This window comes from Nannobrachium achirus (assembly GCF_963921795.1).
Source record: "Nannobrachium achirus genome assembly, chromosome: 12".
In the NCBI taxonomy this organism is placed as follows: domain Eukaryota; kingdom Metazoa; phylum Chordata; class Actinopteri; order Myctophiformes; family Myctophidae; genus Nannobrachium; species Nannobrachium achirus.
The window spans coordinates 58,311,837-58,330,685 of NC_137832.1; the positions used below are offsets into that span (position 1 = coordinate 58,311,837).

The following is an 18,849-nucleotide window of genomic DNA, read 5'->3' on the forward strand; positions in this document are numbered from 1 at the left end:
CCCGGGATCATACATGGGGTTTAAGAGGTTAAGCTTAAATTATAATCTGTTGTGCGACAGCGTCGCTTATCACAAATATCCCACCTACAAGCTGACGCGTCGCGCTGCGACCCCGTCGTTAGCTTGCCGATATTTTCGCCAAGCAACACCGTCGAGGTACAGAGTATAAATGAGTCTTTCCTTAGACACAAGTGCATTGCTAATGAAAAAAAGGAAAACTGGATTCTATTCACAATATAAAGCCACTGCGTGATTGATAATTTGATTATACTCTCGACAACGTGTCATGATATGTCCCGCCGTTTTGTCCTCTATAGTTTAGCCCGTCGTCACCTCTCAAAAAAGTCGAAGAAGTGCTTTTTACCCGTTGCTTTGGTCGATCGGCATTTCTGCGCAAACTGAACGCCACGCAAGTGCTGACCACGTCAGCGTTGTGCTTCTATCTGATTGTAAATGCTTTCTCAAACATCATCGGTACTTGTTTATTTTGTAGCGGGGCGCGTACGTACGCGTGAGCTGAGGGTGGACACACTTTAAACTTTTCCCCAAACTTTAGGAAATCGTCCTGGACTTAAAAAAGACACGTGTTCGTGCTGCAGCTCCCGACACGTCCGTCTTTGGTTTCATGAGCATGAATCCATTCTGAGCACGGGACAAGTGGAGCAACGTGTGAGCGACGTGAGCTCGTGATAAGGTGCATCTCAAAAAACCTTGGAGGAAAATGAATATGAATAAAAAATCATATGTAGAGAATATGACACAAATTGATCCAAGAAAACAATGTACCAAAACATGTAGATCTCATATTTGTGATTATTGCAATTTAAGGAATTCATTCATCACGGGTAGACTGGAGATATTTGGAAATAGTGAATCTTTGGTTTTCTGAGCTGTATGCAGATCTGTATCCAGATCAAAACAAAACAACAACTAAAAAGCCGACATATTTCAGTTGATCATGCGTCATCAATCTAGAATATGAAGGCTTTAGTTTTTTTTTAAATTGCATTGCGTAAAAAAGAAAAGAAAAAAATAACGAAAATACATTTCCACAATATTTTTGAGATACACCTATACACTCCGGAAAGAGCGATCGTTCGTCGCCTCGACAGATTGCCTTTGTTTTGCGCAGGGCTGAGCCCGTAGTCAGTGTGTAGACGCCACCAGTGGTTCTCAAACCTTTTAATTTCAAGGACCCCAGGTTTGGTATGCATTTATAGCTACGGAAACCCATAACTCTCAGAGTTACAGAACCGTTAGCCTCGTTCCTAGCATTACTCATCTACGAAGAGAGGTGCTTCCGTTTAGACACAGCGTGGAGACCCGCAAGGGTCCATTTAGTTTCTAACTATCAACAGTTTAGCTGGGGACCCCTAGAACCCTCTCAAGGACACCCTGGGGGTCCCCGGACCCCACTTTGAGAACCACTGGACTACACCGCTGTCATAATACCCCTAGGATACACTTAATCGTTTACAAGTCCCTTTTCCGTTTGATCGATGACGCTAAACCTCTCTCAATTGGTTTGTTTTCAAATGGCGTGACTCTCACACCACAGTTGTGCTCAGAACACCCCCTCTGACATCTTCCGACTTTCGTTTCTTTTTATCTTCTTTGGTATCAGCTCTAACCTACGTGATTCTGACATCTGTGACAATGCAAAGAAACAAACAAACAAAAACAAAACAAAAAAAACTCAACAGGCGGATTAAATCATTCCGCATGTTTTCGTGGCCTCATCCTCCTCTAGTCGAAACGGAGCGGCAGCCCAGATTCTCAGCGTGGCGGCGTTCCACCATGTCCCACTTCTGACACCACAGACTTTTCTCTTTCTTTCAAAGCAAAACAGACGTCTTTGAGGAAGCCAAAGATATCCGAGTTCCTACAGTATGCAGCCTACGCAACACACACGCACGCACGCACACACACACACACGCACACAGAAACACACAGGTAAAATGTCCTTTAAACACACTGCAGTGTGTGGGGGGGCGACAAACAGGCGTGTGTCTTGTACTGTCAAGGTTTGTGTGGTGTGCGCGCACGTGTGTGTGTGTGTGTGTGCGTGGGTGTACATGAACTTTTTTTAGGTCTTCTAGATCTATGGGTTTTGCTGAGCCATGAAAGAACCACGTCGACATCATGTGAGGGAGGGGTCCAACAACTGCTGGGGGGGGGGGTCTGTATCTCTGACCGCCAGGTGTGTCTTTAGGGGACGGACAGACGGACACGGGGGGAGGGGGAGGGGGGGATTTGAAGATGGGGCGAAGGAGGTGACTTGGGGGGAGGGGGGTCGAGGGGTGTTGCGGGCGTGGGAGGGGGGGGACTCAAGGGGAGGGGTTTCCGTGTCCGTGAAGCGAGGAGGTGGAGGAGGAGGATGAGGAGGAGCAGGGGGGCTGGGTGTGGGTGGTGTTGGGGGTGTGGGTGGGGGTGGGGGTGGGGGGCTGCTGGGGCGGGACAGGGGGCTGCAGGAGACCCGGACTACTCTTTCCCTGAGACTGATGATGATGGTGGCGAGAGGCCACCACGGGGGCGTGGTTGGCGCGGTGCCCGCCGCCGCCATTTCCTCCTCCTCCCGGCATCCCTGCCATGGCTGGCTTGCGAGCGAACAGCGCCCCTAGAGGAATGGGAGGGAGAGTATGGGTTACTTCAGCGGGGTCACTACCCACCTGACAACCAGGCATACTTAATAAAGGGGGTCTGTCACCTAAAGGGTTACTGTCACTTTAAGAATCATCTTAAAAAAACAAGTTAATATTTTTATGATGTCATTGTGGGGATGTGCAATTATAAGCCAATCACATTAATTGTCTGTATAGCCTGACTGTATGACTACTTACTGTACTGGTCAGCTGTTGTTGGGGGGCAAGGGGCAGATTACACTGTGACATGAGCTTCAGACTGTTTCAGACCGTTTTCAGAGAAGCTCATGTCACAGTGTAATCTGCCCCTCAACCCCTTTAGGTGACAGTACCCCTTTAATGAGCAGGTGGATGTGGCCACATAAAAACGTAATTTTAACACTAAAAAACATAATATATTATTAACACTAAATACAAATGAGGTTCAAAATAAAAGTGTGCCAAACTAGTCACTTGTACGTGTTTTAAGTGCCTTGCAAATGAAGGATTATCGTAACTGTTTCCCTCTTCGTCTATGAAAACAGTATACAAGTATAATCATAATACCTGAAGATTAAATTGTTATTATTATTTTCAAAAATAGCAGATGTATAAGCTACAAGGTTAAGAGTGGCAGAGTGGCTTGACTGGCTCTTTTGAACCATGCCGTGAAACAACAAACTAAAGCCCTCACAGAACGTCAGACGGTCACAGAAGATTCTTGGTTTCACTTCGTAGTGAGAAAAGAACAGAAAAAAACAAAGCTATCTATCTTTGTGGATGAAGTGTCTCTCTGGAAGGAAGCTCTCAGCTAGATATGACGGCCACTTCACATGGAATGGAAGTTTCCAGTAGCAGGGGCTTATAGGCACTGACATGAATTGCCTTTCTTTAAAGGTAATTACGGACCCCTCCGCTCGAAGGCACAGGCGGCTGCTACCCCCCACCCCACTCCCCCCAACACTCCCAGGCACGGTAAGACAATAAGCCCCCATCGACCTCAAATCCACAGGCCCCAATTCTGAGATATTTAACTTTTTTAACTCTATTGGACTGCCACTTCATTACGATGGATTTTATAGCAAAGACATCAAATTGTGCAGAGGACTAAGCGCCGGGGCGCTGCTATAACTTATTGAATTTCCTGCCTTGCAATTACATCAGCAAACGGCTCCTCTATTTACCTGTGTAGACAACTCCATTTATTTCTATTGACATGTTGATGCTGCTAATGCCGTTGGTAGACAGGTTCAATGCGGTCTCTTGTCTGTCATCTGTCAAGAGGGGAGGCAGAGAGCGAAAGGGAGGAAAAACTCAATAGCAGGCATTTAGAAAAGGAACACAAGAAGCAAGAGTCGAGCTCCCGCTCGGGAGGTATCGGCGATAACTCAAAGCATGACAGGATAAGGAGCAGTTTATTAAAGAGTTCTGGGGGGGTAGAAAGAACTGTCAAAAAGATGTTACGGCCATTTGTACGCGTCCGTTATCGCTCGGGCCGTCTCGCGTCACGCGGACGAGTCCGCCTATATCGCACCGCGCAGTTCTCGAGTGTCTCCGGGAACTTTTTGACGGCTCGCTCTCGAAGAATCAAAGCGGAATCGGACTGTTTTTTTAGCGGAAGGCGCCTCGAATGTGGACTTGAATGTGATTTGCCCGACAGACAAAGGCCTGGGCGGAAAACCTTGCATCTCCATATTTTTTGATGTTTTGTAAATGAATGGACAACTTTTTTTTTTCTTTTCACAACAATGGTTCATATTTTAGATACGGTAGTCATTAGAGAAAAGAAGAGATGCTTGTTCAAATGTTTTCATTTACTGCTTTCTATTGTTTTAGTGATTTTAATGAATGCTTTAGCTATTGAAAAATAGCAGATATACAAGCTCACAGCGCGGCACCGAGTGCCGCGCTGCGAGCTTGTAGATCTGCTATTTTTGAAAAAGTCGTGAAAATGTGTGCAAATCTTTGAACATATGTATTTTTAAAGCGAACGTTTGTAACTCAAATTTTGCTTCTGGGGGGGGGGGTCCCTGGAACTAAATATTTTGTGATGCGGGTCCGTGGCCAAATACATATAATTTTGGGGGGTCCTTCACATGAAAAGGTTTGAGAACCACTGACATAGTAGTCTCTCAAGAACAGACTAACTGAGCTCCAGTTATGTGAAAAGGACCTTTTTCTTTGACGATGGCTAGCCAGATTGCTGAAATAGAAAAATAGGGTTTTTCCAAAAACCTTAGAAGGATTCAAAAGACACTTATAGAATCGGGTCAAAATTCTAATTTTCACGATTTTTCAAAAATAGCAGATCTACAAGCTCGCAGCGCGGCACTCGGTGCATGTGTAAAGTGTCTAAATATGTCTTTTTAGATACAATCAGCAGGCGATTTCTGTATTACAGTAACAATACTACTCCCCATAAGCCCCGTCTGCCCATGAATATTGCGATACGTGCTAGTAGTCCACTTGCCAGAATCTGAACCCTGGCATATTGAGTACACCAAGGTTTTATGTTATAAATGTTGAGTAAGGGTCCCCAGCATGTAGAAACTACCGGATGCTAACTTGCATATGTTGAGCAATTTTCATAATTTGCATAATTCGATTTATTTAGCATAATTCCCCATAATAATGGATAATATGTCAAAAACTGATTGGCTGATTTGAACAATATTGGCGTGGTTTTGGGGGTTATTGAGAAAGCTGAATCCATTTCTGACATTTTCTAAATTCAAAATGGCCGTTTTAAACCGGAAATGGACATATATAACATAAAAAACTATCAAAATCACCCCACTTTAAGTTGGTATAAGGCCATTTCCGGTTTAAAACGACCATTTTGAATTTAGAAAATGGATTCAGCATCCTCAATAACCCCCAAAACCACTCCAATATTGTTCAAATCGGCCAATCAGTTTTTGACATATTATCCATTATTATAGGGGATTATGCTAATTAAAGCTAAGTATGCAAATTATGAAAATTGCTCAACATATGCAAGTTAGCATCCGGCAGTTTCTACATGCTGGGGACCCTTACTCAACATTTATAACATAAAACCTTGGTGTACTCAATATGTCCGGGTTCACAATGGGGCTCTATGGGCTGGCAAGTAGACTAAATGGGCTTATTGTGTCTAAAAATACATTTTTAGGCACTTGTACGCATGCCCCCACCCACTGAAATCAAAATCTTTAAAATCACTGAAATGAGAGAAAGCAGAAAGTGAAAACATTCTAACACTCATCTTTGCTTTTCTCTGATGAAAAAATAATAATATATGTAATATTATGTAAAAAAAAAACAAAGTTGTCCTTTAATGCCCTAGTTCGACGTACAACAGTGTCACGCATAAGTAACGGAAATAGACAATCTTTTTTTTAATGTAAGTGGTGTGTCTGTGGCTTGTATAAATGCTGAACCAATGCAAGAGAAAAACAACAGCTTGTGACTAAATAATAACTACAGGTACATTGGATCCATCGGAACACAGGTTCTTCTTTTATTTCTTTTTTCCCCCTGAAAAGTATCACTTTTACAACCCGACAGCCACAACCTAAAGAACAACGAAACGATCCGTGCGTCCGACGTGTCCATCGAGAGTGGTTTCAGACGCTGCATCAAAGCGTGCGCCCGTTCAACAAAGCGTGCCAACTCACTGCCACGGGCTCACAGAGAAGGCAAGGCAAGGCGGGAGCTAGAGGACTCCTCGTTCGCGTCTGGCAGAAGAAGAGTGCAGACAAATAATAGTGTTCGGGGGGGTGGGGGGGTGGTGAGGGGAGGGTGGGGGAGGGCAGCTTAATCTTTAAATGACAGTGTTTACGCGCGAGGGAGAGAGCCAGACGGGGCCAGCGTGTGAATTAACCCGGGAGAGATTCTCACTCATTTTCCCATCAAGTATTAAGTGCAAAGCCCGCTATTATGACTAATATGAGAGGTGCAGCGATGCAGACAGCCATGATATCACACATGGCCAGATCGGCCTCTCAGTCTTCCTTTAAGCCACGAAGACCGGGAACGCGTAACCCGAGTCGCGTTAAGATTTTAACCACTTTATCCATTATTTTATGCTTTAACTATTGAAAAATAGCAGATATACAAGCTCACAGCGCGGCAGCGAGTGCTTACAAATCCTTCCTCTTTCTCAAACTGCTATTTTTGAAAAATCGTGAAAAGTCTTTGAATATCTTTGACCCGACTTCCAAATTCTTCCTCTAAATCAGTGGTTCTCAAACCTTTTTCATGTCAAGGACCCCCCAAATTACATGTATTTGGCCGTGGACCCCCCCCCCCCCCCCCCATCTCAAAATATGTTGTTCCAGGGACCACCCAGAAGCAAATATTTGAGTTACAAATGTTCCCTTTTAAAAAGATATATTCAAAGACACAACATTTTTGATTTTTCAAAAATAGCAGATCTACAAGCTCGCAGCGCGGCACTCGGTGCCGCGCTGTGAGCTTGTATATCTGCTATTTTTCAATAGTTAAAGCATTCAATAATTCTTGGCCTAAATGGGTTAACCTCTATCATTAGGTAACGTGTGACTTATGGTTTCGGCGCAAAGCCCCGGCTCTCTACTGCGCCTATCAAAACCGCACCGCGGGTAAGACAGCAACATTTTTACTCATGACACCCGCTTATTTTGTTCCCCTGGCCGCGAAAACGCTATTTCTTCATAAACATCTTGAAGTTTTTTTTTTCTCCTCAATTTTGAAATTGCACATCATGATGTGATGAATTGCGTCTGTATTGGTTGGCCCGGGCACCGCACTGCGGTGCTGGATTCACCACCCATCATCTTTAAAACAATAAATACCATTAGTTGGTGAAATACTGTGCAGTGGGTCGGACGCCGTTTCATTGTGATGGATGTTGATAAACTACATTACAGCTAACGGTGGTTACTTCAACCGAATTTACTGCTTGAAGGGCTATTTCACTTTAAAACACACAGGCTATGGTGTCAGTTTAACGTCTACTCAGGCTTTTGCCCCAGATGGTTTTTAAGTTGCTTGATTCAGTATTTAGATATTTGAAATTAATTGCACAAGACACTGGTAGCAACATCGATAGTGATAGCGATAGCGATAACGATAGCGATAACGATGCTACGATTCATAATATAAAGCCATTTAACACTTATTTCACACCAATGAATGATTGTTTTAATGATATTTAATGATAATATTTGTTACTTTTGTCAATATTGTTATCTTCATATAGTTCTGTCCAGAATTTGTCGTCTCGCATCGTTCCACAAAACATTAGAAAACGCTCAATAGTGGGCTCGATAAAAGCCTGTCTCAATAAGCAGGATCGATAAGGTGCTCATTATCAATACAAATTAGCAAGCTCCATCGCTAACGATAACAACAACAACGACAGTTATACTGTACCTCTGTTGTTGAGCTTGATGTTCATGGGCAGCTGCGTGGCCATGGCCAGCAGGTTGTGCTGTAGAGCGTGCTGCATCAGCCTCTGCTGCTCCTCGGCCAGATGGAGCATCATCTTCTTCTCGGGAGGCTCTCCGCTCTCCAGCTTGTCCCTCAGCTGCTCCAGGCAGGCGGCCTGCATGGCGGCGGCCGCCTGGGCCTGGGCCGCCACGGCCTGGGCGGCCTGGGCGGCCGCCACGTGGTGCCCGGCGCCGCCCAGGGACATGCCGGGCATGGCCATGCGGCCCGGCAGGCAGCCTGACATCATGGGCTCCTCTGAGGATAAAAAGGGAGGGGGAAAAAATGGCGGAAAGTTAGGCCACATTATAGGGTTGATTTTGACGGAAGATTTTGATTTAGTTTTAGTCACGCCGTGAGCTTGTAGATCTGAGATTTTTGAAAAATGTATATACGTATGTCCGTGGGACGGACATACAAACATACATAGAGACAAAGCCAGATGTAGGAGCGGTTAGCACCGCTCAAAAAGTGCTGCAACCTAGCCATCTATAAGAGGGTCAGCCTTGGTGTCTGTGTGTCTGTGAGATAATGTTTTATTAGATTTGATCATAAAATTAATTTATTTATATGAACTTTTATTTTCTGCGGCAACACCTCCCCGATTCAAAGACGGCGGAGATCGCGTCTTCACCATGCATGCACAATTCAACACGAGTCAACACTATTCGCCATGCATATAGTGCAACTACTCCGTCACTAAACACTGCCGACAAAAGAACCTGTTGACAGAACCCTCGCTAAAAACCCCAGGACAAAAATCCACTCTTCCTAGACAATTTGCCCTCCTGGCCCCCAAACTGTGGAATAAACTCCCTGTCGTACTTAGAACTACAGACTCACTCCCTAGCTTCCGCCGTGGACTGAAGACTCACCTCTTCAGACTCCACTTAAACCAATAGCACTACTGTACCACTCCCCCTTCCCTCAATGACCATACATGAAGCTAGATAGCATTTTTAGGTTTTAGAAGTTTTTTACCGATTAGCTACCTATGCTATTGTTTTTCTAGATTGATATTCCTATGCATTTGTTATATTGTTGTTAACGTACTGACATTTTATCTTGCTCATTATAGTAATGTGTATTACCTGCTTATTGTAAGTCGCTTTGGATTAAAAGCGTCTGCTAAATGCCTAAACTGTAAACTGTAAACTGACAAAAGACGAAGTTCGCCTCAGCTTATAGAAATGTCTGATTGTCAAATCTTAGCCGTGGTAATAATATAGTCTGATGAATCACTTAGAAATGGCACAATGCCCCCTCTGCCCCCCCTACATTCCACAGTATGCCGTGACACGGCGCTCTATCCTCGGTGCTTGGAGGAAGTTCCTTTCCTGCCAAGATGTTTCCTCTTTACGGGAGCGCTGGTGACCACACTGCACTGCATGTTAATGCCCACAGCCATACCCCCCGCCCCCCACCCCCATAACGCCCACAGCGTTTACACCAGGATGAGCCAGAACCCCCCCCCCCACACACACACATAACGGTTGTGAAACCTGCTTCAACTCAGCCCACTTCCAGCAGTGGTCTAAACTAAAGCAGTGGTTCTCAACCTGTGGGTCGGTCCCCAAATTATTTTGGGGGGGTCCTCAGATGTTTAGCTAAATGTTAACATTGTTTTCTCACTCAACAGTAAACAGACCAACATACAGGGCATCTGGACATTTCTTAAGTGACAATTTAAGGACTTTTTAATACCTCTAAAATTACTAATTAAACATTGGCCAAATTGTCAAATATTAGAGGCAGAAATTGTGAAAATAGTCGATCTACATGCTCATGAGGATGTAGATTTGCTATTTTCACAATAGAAACGTGTTATAGAAAATGTAATGCCTCAAAAAAATATTATTTTACTCAAGTCTCCATGACGAGAGTAATCGATAGGAAAAAATGTCATTTTGGGGGTGAACTACTCCTTAAAGTAAAACATCTGCCGACTTCTCCCTTCAGAGGCCCCAGGCCGGCCTGGTCAAAAAGCGACGGCCTGAGTTATACTGGGTTTGCCCAGGCATGGCCAACACATATCACTGCAAATATCACTGCCACAAACTCCAGCTACGAGCTTGCAGATCAACTATTTTTGCAGCACCGGCGTGTGTGACTAATTATAAATCAGGCTTAAAATTACTCTGAAAGATATGCACGGCAAATCACGTTGTTTCTTTTTTTTAGACGTATTTATAAAAAGGGGAACTGGCATCATTCTAACCACGCGTGGGCATTAAACTCGACCACCGTTGTGGTTTAGTGTGAGTGTTTTTGTGTGGGCGCAGTTGTGTCATTTTGTGTGTGTCGTTGTTGCTCACGAGTTTATGACAGCCGATCTGTGCCGGAATGGAATATATACATATATCTGTGTGTATATATATATATATATATATATATATATATATATATATATATATATATATATATATATATATATATATATTCCCATCATGCATTTGTGTTCTTTATTTTCTCCACTTTGCAATCACCAAGTCTGTCACGATGATTACGCAATCGCAATTATTTGAGATAATCACAATTATGCCTGTCACAATTAGCACATAATTGCCTAATCATAACTATTTGACATAATTGCAATTATTTTGTCATAATCGTCATAATTGTTTCCATATTCCATATTCCATATTTTCAAAATTGTGGAAATAGCAGATCTACAAGCTCAAAACATGTCGCAATGCCACGCGTTGTGTGAGCTTGTAGATCGGCTATTTCCACAATTTTGTTTTGTATAAAGTTGTCAAATATCACGGTTATTTTGCATAATTGTCATGGTCACCTTTCTTGATGACGGGGCTTTGGGCAAGGTGCCCGCCGTTGTGCGTGGGCATGGACAGGTGGGGCATGTGGTGGTGGGACATCTTGGGGGAGGAGAGCAGGGTGGGGGTCCCCACGGGGGAGTAGTTGAAGATGGCCGAGCCGTAGCTCTGCCGGCGGCCCTCGCGCCGGTTGCTGTCGATAGCTGCCTGGAGCTCTCCGGGGGAACTGAGGCCCCGCTTTTCACATTCGTACGGGTAGAGGTACTTCATATACCTGTGGACACATAGATAGAAACATAGAGAGACTTAGATACTGTAGATGTTTATATCGGTACGGGTTAGGTACCTTCATATACCTGCAGATACATAGCTAGATACATACTTTTGAAACCGTTTGACAGAATGCTGTTGCTGTAAATGAATACCAATAGCCCTTGTGCTTTTAATAAAATGTTGAATACAGGCCTTTTAACTTGTAACAGAGTATTTATATCATTTGTGGAATTGCCACTTAGTAAAAAAAATAAAATAAATCGCTCAATACCGCAATAAGGAAATACTCTGTTACACGTACAAGTGTTGTTGGGCTATTGTAGGGAGAATTTAGTGAGTCAGTAGGTAGATAGGTAAGGCCTCAATGTCTATAGCTGACCTGTTGTGACATCACATTGTTGACCCATATTTGGCAATCACCCATATATGGATACTCCATATAATATGGCCAAGACAGAATTCATTTACAAATGCCTCAATGTCTATACTGTAGCTGACCTGCCCATTTATGGAGATCACTGATGTCATCAATATTAATCCCATAGTTTGGAATGTCCATATATAGACATATTGAGTCTCATGTGGTCTATAGCAGGGATACTCAAACTTCTGAACCTGTGGGACACATTACAAAAATGTCAAGGGGCCGCGGGCCAGTTGATGAAATTGCATTACTTGACAACTCTTTTATTTGCTTTATTTGCACATAACTATGACAAGTGCAATGTGCATTATTGTATGGCTTGGAATTCCATTTAGATTCTGTCAATGACACAAATTGTAATCAAGGTAATTTGCTACATTTTCTCTCTTTTTTAAATAATTCTGTGCAATTAGCATATTCCACACAAACACTAAAACAAACTAATGTACATTCTGTCTGCTATTTGTCTGGGTTGATATCTGTCTGCCTGCTATCAAGTGGGATAACATTAAAGATAGCTGAGCACATCTCTCTTTCAATTGCTTCACAATGTTATTTATGAGTTGATATTGGCTTTTTACAGAATATAAACTTGAAAATAGATAGTTATGGCTAAGGAAAATAAAATGAAAACAAACAATCTACTTAAAATAGATTACCCAGACTGTTTAGCTACCAAATGGCTAATGATGCAGTTGATAAGTAGAGCTACGTCTCTCTTTCAGTTGATTTGCATTAGGCCTACAATGATGTTTTGGGTATGCTACTCTATTGGCCAGAGCCACTGGTAAAAAAAAAATCGAACCTCTGTTCGAAGTGGAGCTGTGTGTGTGTGTGTGTGTGTGTGTGTGTGTGTGTGTGTGTGTGTGTGTGTGTGTGTGTGTGTGTGTGTGTGTGTGTGTGTATTGCAGTTGATGCTCAGGGCAGGCTAGACTCAACAGCACCTCTCTGGTCACCCAGGATCATGTGTACCGATTTTTGTGACATTTGAAGAAAATATGTAGGAAAAGGAGCAAAAAGTGTGTTTTGGAGAAAATTCAAGATGGCGGAAAATCTATCCTGGCGCAAATGGGCGTGGCCTATATGGGGAGATGCGTCTTGACCCAAGGAATCCAGGGAAAAAAAGAATTTTAATTTTCCGATCTACGGTTCAAGAGTTACGGGGCAAAACGTAAAGTGGGCCGTTATAGCGCCACCATGAGGCCGAGTGATGTAATTATTTTTCGATTCATTCTTAAAATCATTATGAATCTCCTCTCCGAGGTTTGAAACTGTAGCTCCTATGGTTTACGAGAGAAAAATACTTGAAAGTGATTTCTTGCATTGTCCCATTATAAGTCAATGGGGACAATTAAGCGTCGTTTTTTGCCGATTACGTCGGCATGGTAAGGCGGATCGGAACGAAAGGTAATAGAACACCATTCCCGGCCGAGCCGCACATTTTGATGTATATATCCCTAACCCGTAAATGGTGCGGCACTAGTTACGCGCCGAAGTTTAGGCTACAGACACGGACGCAGACAGACCCACACACACGGCCACGTATAGGGAGCTTGTGTTCCACACAGCTCCAAAAGAGAAAAGAAAAGAAATCGGACAAAATCTGCAATTTCAATGGCTGCTTTCAAGATGTTTTGGCCATTATCTCTGGAACGCAAGTTCCAATCTGCTCATTTTAAAGCTTGTTGGATGCGTAACTTCGAGGACATTAATTGGGCCAGTCAAAATTGTGAGGCCGGAGTTTGAGTATCACTGGTCTATAGCATAAGACATCTATGATGTCAGACGTCAGTCATATCCATATTTGGGAAAATATTTTGTCCACATTTTGTCCAACTTAAACAACCAACCGACCTCGAGGTAGTTTTTCACCCTTAGGGCGTCTTTCTGGTATTAAAGATTTACTTGAGTAAAAGTATGAAAGTAAAAGTATGAAAGTATTGGCATAAAAATATATTTAAAGTAACAAAATTAAAAGTACCCATTATGCAGAATGTCTCATTTCACAGCTTTCAAATGATAAAAATCACACTCGTGTGAACTGAGCGGTGGTGTGTGTGTGTGTGTGTGTGTGTGTGTGTGTGTGTGTGTGTGTGTGTGTGTGTGTGTGTGTGTGTGTGTGTGTGCAACAGCGCCCCTCCCTTAACATGTGTGGTCAGAAAAGGTTACTGCAGGCTACAGACAGACAGACAGACACGGAGACAGACAGACCCACACACACGGCCACGTATAGGAGCGTTGTGACCACCGCTCAAAAACATTAAAATGTTTAATAAAAATATTATGAAAATAGACAAAGTTTAAACAGAGCTGAAGTGGTTAATGTATGTTTTGTAATGATAGTGTGTGTTCGTGTGTGTATGTGTATGTGTATGTGTATGTGTATGTGTATGTGTAAGTGTAAGTGTAAGTGTATGTGTATGTGTATGTGCATGTGCGTGTGTGCTTGCGTGTGTGTGTGTGTGTGTGTGTGTGTGCGTGCGTGCGTGCATGCATGTGTCTCCAGCGTCATGGTAAAGATGGCGGGGGTTGGGATGTGTCATGTGGCAACATGCTGCCATCTATCAACTGGCATGACACCATGGATCCAAAGCCCTGCACCTCCAGAATGCCATAATTATCATGAATCACACAGCAATCCACCGCACAAACACCCTTCTTTGCACAAAATAAATGTTATTGTGTTTAATGAGCGTGTGTGTGGGCAGTCATAATCAAAGGTCAGCCCTTATTTTTATATTCAGAAGAAGACGATGATGGGAGAATCTAACCCTGGAGTTGGTACTGTACAAATACTGTAAGTAACGTTGAATACTATATGTTAACGTTAAATACTGCATGTTAAAGGTGCTGTAATTAATTTCTTTTTTTTTAAATAGCTTTATATTGTGATAGTAAATCATTGCTATAGTAGGCTATTTGTTCAGTAACAGTGTTAAATAGCTGTATAATGAGATAGTAAGCATTGCTGTAGAGCAGGGGTCTTCAACAGGGGGTCTGTGACCCCTAGGGGGTCCGCGGAGGTACTGCAGGGGGTCCGTGAAATTATTGCTTAAAAAACAAAAAAACATGTGTGTGCCATTTTTCACATTTATGTAAAAATGGCAATTGACAGATTTTTGATATTATTGACATTGGTTCTCAGTTAATAAGTAGTATGTTTAGAAATGGTAGTGATACAGAACCACCCTGCTCGCTGTAACTTGTACATGTTTAAAATAAAAATTGTGTCGTAGCCCCGACCCCCCCCCCCCCCCCCCCACCCTACGAGGTGGTAGGGGGTCCCTGCTCCATCTCCCCATCGGTTTGGGGGTCCCCGGCCTGAAAACGTTGAAGACCCCTGCTGTAGAGTGTGTGTTCAGAAAAAGTGTTAAATAGCTGTATATTGTGATAGTAATCATTGCTGTAGAGTGTGTGTTCAGAAAAAGTGTTAAATAGCTGTATATTGTGATAGTAATCATTGCTGTAGAGTGTGTTCAGAAAAAGTGTTAAATAGCTGTATATTGTGATAGTAATCATTGCTGTAGAGTGTGTGTTCAGAAAAAGTGTTAAATAGCTCTGTATTGTGATATTAATCATGGCTATAGAGCAGGGGTATTCAACTAGATAAGGCATGGGGCCACAATTGTAAAATTACTTGAATTCGGGGGCCGGGCCACAAGACCGTGTTCGTGGTTAACCGTTTGTTTTATGTGCTACCGTATATAGGACACAACAATCAGTGGTGAGTTCTACCGTGTTATACTCTATACGAAGTATGACGTGCAGAATGTTTTGAAAAAAAGCTTAGCCCTCTCCATTTCGTCCATTGAAAACGCACAAGCGTAACCACGGCCACACGCATGTCGGCATTATCGTATACACTCCGAAAAAGTCTAGAACACAACACTGACAACAATGGACATATGGACTTATTATGACCTGCTTCATACATGCATTCAAGCCTTTTAATGTTTGTTAGGATAGTTTCTGTGCCAGTCCTTTATAATGGATGGATGGATGGATAGATAGATATAAGGAATTGATTTGGAAGTATATTTCAGTGTGTTCTGTCCCTGGCATGGAAGTGTCTTTGTGAGAAGAATATAGGAAGGCTGGCTGGCAAGGTGAAGTGTTTGTTCGTATGATTATTATTATTTTTTTGTATCCGGCTGATAAGAGCACTCTTATGATGTGTTATATCGATCTACAGTGGAGAGTTAGACCATCATTGAACCCAGGACACTATTGAGGACGAGTTAATCATACTGTGTAAAACCTACAAGTGGCTGGAGAAGATGGAAATGTAATGGATGGAGAAGGACACAGCAGCCACAGCTTAACTACTAATCTCACTGCTATAATAAATAGGCCAGTTAATAAGTAATACATGTTAAGTACTGTGTGTGGTACTTGTCCTGCTGTACAGTCCTGTGTGTGTGTGTGTGTGTGTGTGTGTGTGTGTGTGTGTGTGTGTGTGTGTGTGTGCGTGCGCGTGCATGCGTGCGTGCGTGCGTGCGTGCGTGCGTGCGTGTGTGTCCATCGTCATCTTCGACAACGATGGACTGCCAAGGAGGTGTGTGTGTGTGTGTGTGTGTGTGTGTGTGTGTGTGTGTGTGTGTGTGTGTGTGTGTGTGTGCGCGCGCGCACGCACGTGCGCGTTACTCACTGTGTTCGTAGGGTGAAAGCTGCGCTGGTGATTGAGGTAGGGAGGTTGAGGCCTTTGGTGATCTCTCGCCATATTTTCTTATTGATGACTTCCACTAAGCCGCCTTTCTCTGTGACCAGCTTGTAGAGCATGTACAGATCTAACACCTGCTTGGCCATGATAGGAATCCGATTCACCGGAGTCCCTGCAAGAAGGGAGGAGAAAAAGTCAAAACACAATATCCACAATCAATCCCATTACCGCCCTGGTTCCTGGTTCCATCGACGGCTTTCCCCCGACGCAACCCTGCTTATAAGACCAATCTATCTACAGCCAGTCAGATGCTCTGACAGCTCTGTTAGGGCCAACAAGGAAATATCTTCTTTTTCTGTTCACATTCTGCCACACTTTTACGAAATGTTGATCTCAGGAGTGATTAACCAAGTTCAACGTTGGCGTTCCCTCATTTTAGACATGCAATCATGAACGTATGAATGAACGAATAAATACATAAATACAAAAAAAAAATCGATTAGAAAATAATAATAATAATAATAATCAAAAATAGACTATCTAAAACGGTTCCTTTCCAGGAAATGGAACAAAGAATGTGTGTGTGGATCCACTGTATATATATAATTGGCTAAACTATCTGATCTACAAGCTCATAACAAGCCACTTCATGAGCTTGTAGATCAGCTATTTGGCTTATTGTACCAGGGACTTCTGACATAAACAAGACCGTAAAAGGACTTATTTGGGATGCTCCTTTTAGGCAGGGTGTTTAACTGTACTTATACTGTACTACTTGTTTTATTGTATTGACTATACTTGTACTGTTCTCGATTTTTGTCTAATAAAATATTCAATCAATCAAAACATATGTGACAATCTTGGATAACAAACAAGGGAATTAATTGACCAAAAAAAAAAGATATAAGTTTCTTTTTCCATAATTAAGTGACAAATAAAACTATTCTTGATTGTTGATTCTTTGATACAAATTCTAAAAAGAGGTGAAAACCTCTGAACCCGAATACTGTATAAAATGCTTATGAAGTGAAACTTTAAACTTTAGCTAAACTACCAGGGCAATGACAGGTCATTCTCCATTTATTTTATTCGCCACACACACACACACACACACACACACACAGCGGCACGCCGCGGCGCAGCGACCGCCGCGCCTCTTAATTAGCAGAATAAAAGCGGCTCCCGAATAATAATTTGTACTCCGCGATTTAATGCAAAGGCAATAAAGAGAAGAGCGGAGCGTCGGCGGTGGTCCTTTGTGTGCTGCCCATCCTGCAGTGGCTTGACCCCGAGATAATTAACCTGCATTTTGCTGATAGAGGTCCATTGTGCAGCCATTGGATTTACCATAATAGCGATCGATGGCCTGGGTAGAGAAATATAGTGCAAACAACTGCACTGGGGTCTATACAGTGGCGGGGGGGGGGGGGGGGGGGGGGGGGCGGGGGGGGGGGTGAAGTATCGTCTGAGATGCTAAAAACACATCAATTAACCACGGTAATTACGGCTTCATTCGGGAAGGAGAGACACTACTAAAAAAAAAGATTTACCTGCACATTCCCCCATTTTGGAAGACAATGCCGGCATTATATCTAAAAGTCACACACGCACACGCGTACACATGCACACCCCCGATTATACCGTATACTGCTGAATCCTGAGTGTTAACGTAACTCTGACAGTGTACAAATGGAACCAAACTGACCCCGTTTCCACTCTATGAGTTACGGATGGAACCAAACACACCCCTACATGGGTGCGTTTGGTTCCATAATGTAAGGGTATGCGTTTCAAAGGAATCAAATGCAACCTGTAACTACAGAAATGCTATGGATGAATTAATTAATGCCGGTAATTGCGGCTCCATTCTGAGGAGAGACACTACAAAAAATAAATGATGATAATAATAAAAAAGATGTATAGGTGCCCTTTGGAAGACAATAATCATAATAATAATAATAATGATGGATTGCAAGTTGCGAACTCAAAGCGCTTCACAATGGTCCATTCATTCACACATATGCCGCTGTTATTGGAGAAATCACACGATTAAAATGTGATCAAAATAAAAATTATGTCAGTATGGTAGCATGTGTTCATAAAATATAACTGGCCTTTTGGCAGAGCGGCATAATGTTTGGTCTCTCTCACGCCGCCGGAGAGCCAGCGGGTTTGAATCCCATGTAGAACATAACGGTTATGGATCGACACTTTAACCACTTGAACCCCATATACTGCATCGACCCGGAGTCCCCCAGGGGTCCATGCTAGGGCCCCCTCCTTTTCTTTCCCCTCCACACCAAATATCTTGTGAAGTGTTGTGAGCTTAGATCTGCAATTTTTTTGGCAGAATCGATGCAACACTAACACTACTAACTGTACACTCACTCACACACCAGGCTGAGTGTTGTGAGTCATTGGTTCTCAAAGTGGGATCCCAGGGACCCCCAGGGGTCCTTGTGGAGGGGGTTCCAGGGGGTCCCCATCTGAATGTGTTAATACATGCATCGGCAATCATTTTTAACCACTTTTATTCATACTGTATAATATATACATACATATGTAAGTCGCTTTGGATTAAAAGCGTCTGCTAAATGCCTAAACTGTAAACTGTAAACTGTAAGTAAATATGTGTATGTATAAATA

At 42.9% G+C, this 18,849-nt stretch overlaps 1 protein-coding gene across 1 annotated transcript in view; it reads right to left on the minus strand.

Annotated features, from left to right (window-relative positions):
* Positions 1–2,327: 2,327 nt before the first annotated feature.
* Positions 2,328–18,849, minus strand: part of arid3c (AT rich interactive domain 3C (BRIGHT-like)) — a gene marked incomplete at its 3' end in the record, with an annotated part of 126,393 nt that continues 109,871 nt past the window's right edge. The window contains exons 4-8 of the mRNA XM_080738797.1: positions 16,192–16,375; positions 10,867–11,120; positions 8,019–8,330; positions 3,806–3,895; positions 2,328–2,617 (exon numbers count right to left, since the gene is read on the minus strand). Coding sequence (XP_080594923.1) covers positions 2,328–2,617; positions 3,806–3,895; positions 8,019–8,330; positions 10,867–11,120; positions 16,192–16,375 — 1,130 coding nt within the window. The remainder of the gene's footprint in view (positions 2,618–3,805; positions 3,896–8,018; positions 8,331–10,866; positions 11,121–16,191; positions 16,376–18,849) is intronic.